The sequence below is a fragment of the Trichosurus vulpecula genome, chromosome X (genome assembly GCF_011100635.1).
Source record: "Trichosurus vulpecula isolate mTriVul1 chromosome X, mTriVul1.pri, whole genome shotgun sequence".
NCBI classification, from domain to species: domain Eukaryota; kingdom Metazoa; phylum Chordata; class Mammalia; order Diprotodontia; family Phalangeridae; genus Trichosurus; species Trichosurus vulpecula.
This window is the reverse complement of record NC_050582.1, coordinates 56110121-56114144: the sequence shown is the minus strand read 5'-3', so window position 1 is coordinate 56114144 and position 4024 is coordinate 56110121. Positions and strand designations below refer to the sequence as shown.

The 4024-nt window shown below is 44.7% G+C and overlaps 1 protein-coding gene across 1 annotated transcript; it reads right to left on the bottom strand.

Annotated features, from left to right (window-relative positions):
* Positions 1 to 2502: 2502 nt before the first annotated feature.
* On the bottom strand, positions 2503 to 3355 carry LOC118832761 (histone deacetylase complex subunit SAP30L-like). The gene has a single exon (XM_036740105.1). It carries the CDS (start codon positions 3353 to 3355, stop codon positions 2780 to 2782), a length of 576 nt encoding a protein of 191 aa, XP_036596000.1. The 3' UTR covers positions 2503 to 2779.
* Positions 3356 to 4024: the final 669 nt, after the last annotated feature.

The following is a 4024-nucleotide window of genomic DNA, read 5'->3' as shown; positions in this document are numbered from 1 at the left end:
CAAACAGAGGTTCTCTTATCTTGGGGTCAATGTACAGGGGGTGAGTATCCTGTGTCTTATCCTTATCCTCAGAGAATTTTATGGTTGCTGACTTATTCACCTCAACCCTTCTTTCTTTCAGGCCTCTCGCCATTAGGTAAATACACAGGACCTGTTCTTAACCTCGGGGGCCTTACGGTCACTAGCTAAGCTTGTGGAGGGGAAAATATCTAAGTAGAGAAATGGGACTCACTATCCTACTTATTTCTATTTATTTAATTTGTTCCCTTTTATGAGAGGTCTTCACTCGTCCCACACACTGCGTTCTGGTGGGGTCTACCAGGGTTTGACATGGTCTCTTGGAAAAGGATCAACCTCATTAAGATCAGGTGTACACATTATCCAGTGGTGTAGGTTCTTTTGATCTTTCACAATGCCCACCCCACAATCCTTTAGCTAAAAACAGCAAGACAGGCTAGAAGCAGCACAGTGCAGTAGGAAGAGCACTACACTTGCAGCCTGAAGACCCTGGTTTGAGTCCTCACTTTACCACTGATGGACTAGTCACCCATGTGACTTGGACAAGTCACTCACCTCCAGTTTTCTCCTCTGTAAAATATGGATAATTCTTCCTCTAGTTACTTCCTAGTTTTGCTGTGAGGAAGGTGCTTTGTAAATGGCAAAACACTATAAGAACTGTGACTGATTCTTATGAATAAATATACATAGAATTGAAATGAATGCAAGCCCTCAGGGAGCAAACTTCACCCCCTTGTTTTGGGCAGGAAGCACATTAAAATAAGATCCCCAAGATCCAAAGTATAGTCTATATACATTCATTTACAAATATTTAAAAATGCTTGGATCTCCGGAACATGCATTTAGGATGTGGGTAAAAAGCTTTCCAGCAATGGGAGCATGTGGCAATTGAGTTACAGAAGTGCTCCTGGTAGTGAGTGACCGGTAGGTGGTATTTATGTGGATCTGCTCCACCGAATCATCTAAAACTTTGTAAAACCACCCAGCAACAATTCTCTCACTTTCACAGTCCTGGTGTCTCCATTGTATAAATATTAACATTCTCTTTTGGGGGAAAAACTACTTCCATTGCTTAAGGTTAAGATCTCAGTGTCAAAACCATGTAAGGATATGGCAGCTGACCATAAAATACAAAAATCAAGAAGATCAGAAAGTTAAAATCTAAGCTTTTCTTCTCTCCCTGCCCCCCGCCTCCAAACACCCTGATTATAGCCTTCTGCAAAAAGCATACTTTCAAACATAAAACTTTAGGAAAAAGATCCTTGATTTTGACATACAATTATATGGGAAGAATCTGACCTTTAGAACATCGATATTGGGTAAATTACGAAGCTTAACTATCATATAGCCCTCATTCTTAGCTTATCAATCAAGGAGAAGCAAACTGTACAAAAATGGGTCACTGGTATAGAAAAGCTCTATTTGACACCTTTGAAGGCCTGACAATGCTGCGTGATCACTGAAGCCCAAACATTTTCTGTTCCTTAACTGGTTTTGAATGGAAACTATCCAGTAGTGGGATTCAGCAGGTTTGCACCTTTCGGTAGAACTGGTACCTAATTTTAGGTTGAGTTCGCAAACGGGTTGTTAGCGGGCTGCCGGACATGGCGTGGGCGGCTCTTCGGCTGGGTTCTGTGGAGAACCAGTTGTTAATTCATTTGAATCCCACCACTGAGACTATCACATGACTATTCTTGGTGATTTTGAAGGAATCTTCTGTTTGGGCAAGGAATTTGCTCATGAAGGAAGGAAGGTGGTTAGGGTCCTAGCTTATAGCCTCAGCAAAAATAGCTGTGTGTGTATCAAGAATAGCAACACCAGATGTAAGGATTTTCATGTCGATATTTCTAGAAATGCAACACTGCTCAACAAATACAACTGCCCTGAAATCCTAATTTGGCTTGAATCATCCCAACACCCTCCCTCCCCCTTACCACACACACACATACACACCAAATACTTGTATTTCTTTCACTCTCTCCAAAATAAGGTCACAGAATCTTAGAGTTGGGAAGTCCAACTCCTACCTGAAGCATGACACTAATCTTTCCCACCAATCCAACAGAAGAGATCTGTGGCAGCTGTTCACATTTGGTATTTTTGGTGCTCAATGAACCAACAGATCTTTATCTGAGTGCCTACTCCAGGCAAGGCACTGTGTTGGTGGTGTGGAAACAGATTTCCAATGGGTTCAGAAGGATGTGTTGGCTGACTCCAGTGAACTGCAAAGCTGGTGAGAAAAGAGGGACTTCTGGGCCCTGGGCAGGTTACATGAAGGTACAGACATACTTCTGCCCATGCACCTTAATCCTCAACTGCTGCTTCCCTGGCATGTATGGCTGGGTCCCAACACGATGGCCATCTGGCTCTAGGGTAGTTATTGAATTGTTTGATTTATAACCTATTAGATCCCACATTTCCAGAAGAAATGATTTAATGCTGTAATCTGCTGCATCATAGCCTGCCACAGTCATGTGAGAGTGCTTGACTCTATTTCTCAATCCAGTCTTAAAGGAAAGTCTTTCTATACACATATTGAAGCAATAGAATACACTACTCCTGGCCACAAAGGGCCTTACATACATAGTAGGCGCTTAATGAATCTTCGTTGAACTGAACAGAAAATTGAATTCTTCCATCATTCACACTTTTTTTTTCTTAAATTTACAGTAGAATTTAACAGTCTTCATAGGTACAAATGTACCAGGTATCACCAGTCCATTAAGTATTGTACTTAATTTCTTTACAATCGGACTCTTCATCATTCCAGCTGCTTGTTACTCTCTGCTTTCTGGTCCAGCCTACTCTTGTTACTCTTCACCATATAGATGAAATAAGCAAGGGTCTCCTTCTCGTTCACTGGGATATTCCGGAAGTGACGGCTGACTGTCTCTGCTAGCTGTGCCTTGTTGAATCCTGGTCTCGTCTGCAACTTGTAATGCCTTTTGTAGCGCCTCAACGTATTCACCTGCAACTGGTACAAATCAACCTCAGGGATGTCTGTTTCACCCTCAGGAGAATCTCCGCCATCATCACTGCTCTTTCTCTTCCTTTTGTTTCGTACGCTCTGGATGAAATTTTTGTGAAAATCACAGATATACAGATGTCTTACGCTCTTGTCGATGTCCAGCCGGAGTTTCTTCTGCGAGATGCTCTTCCGGATCCTCTTGCTGAAGGAGGTGTTGCCGGCAGGCCGGACGCAGCGCTCCCCGTCCTCGATCAGGCAGCAGCTCTGGCCGTAGCCGGGGGCGGGCGCGGGCGCGGCGGTGGGCGCGGGGGCCGGGGCCGGGGCTGGGGGCCCTTCCCGGCTGTCCTCCTCCGTGCTGAAGCCGTTCATGGCCCCGGCCCCGGGGACGCTCACGGGGAACCCGAGCCCCTGCCCCCGGGACCCCGGCCCGGTCGCGTCCCCCCTGCCGAGGCGGTCCCCCCGGCCCCGCCCGCGGGCCCGGCCTCCCGCTGCCTGAGCGCGCCAGGGCCCGGCGCGCCCTCGAACCCGCGGCCCCCGGAGCCCCGCGAGCCCCGCGGCGCCCACTGGGCTGCCCCGCTCTCCCCGAGGCGGCGGCCGCCTACTGAAACTTAAATACACAATAGCAAAAGGAAAAAAAAATACTATAAAGTTAAACATTGAAACTTAAATACATAATAAGAACGAAAAAGTGTGTCAGTGCATAATGTAAGAGAGGATACAATATATATCGTAATAAATTTCCATTTCAAAAAAGCCTATATAATAAATAATATGCATTGTGCTGAGAATTATCCATCTTTGCTTCCTTGTTAATTTTCCTTTTTTCTTTGCTGTGTACTTTTTGCTTTGTCCTTTTTTCCCCTTCCTCCCCGATCCCTGCAAAGGTTAAAATTAAGTTCTGATATATTTATATGTGGATATAGATATATAGATACATATATACCTGTATACACATACATACACATATATATAGACACACATGTACATACATATATAGACATATACTTTCCCTAACAAATTTTACTTCTGATCTTTGTT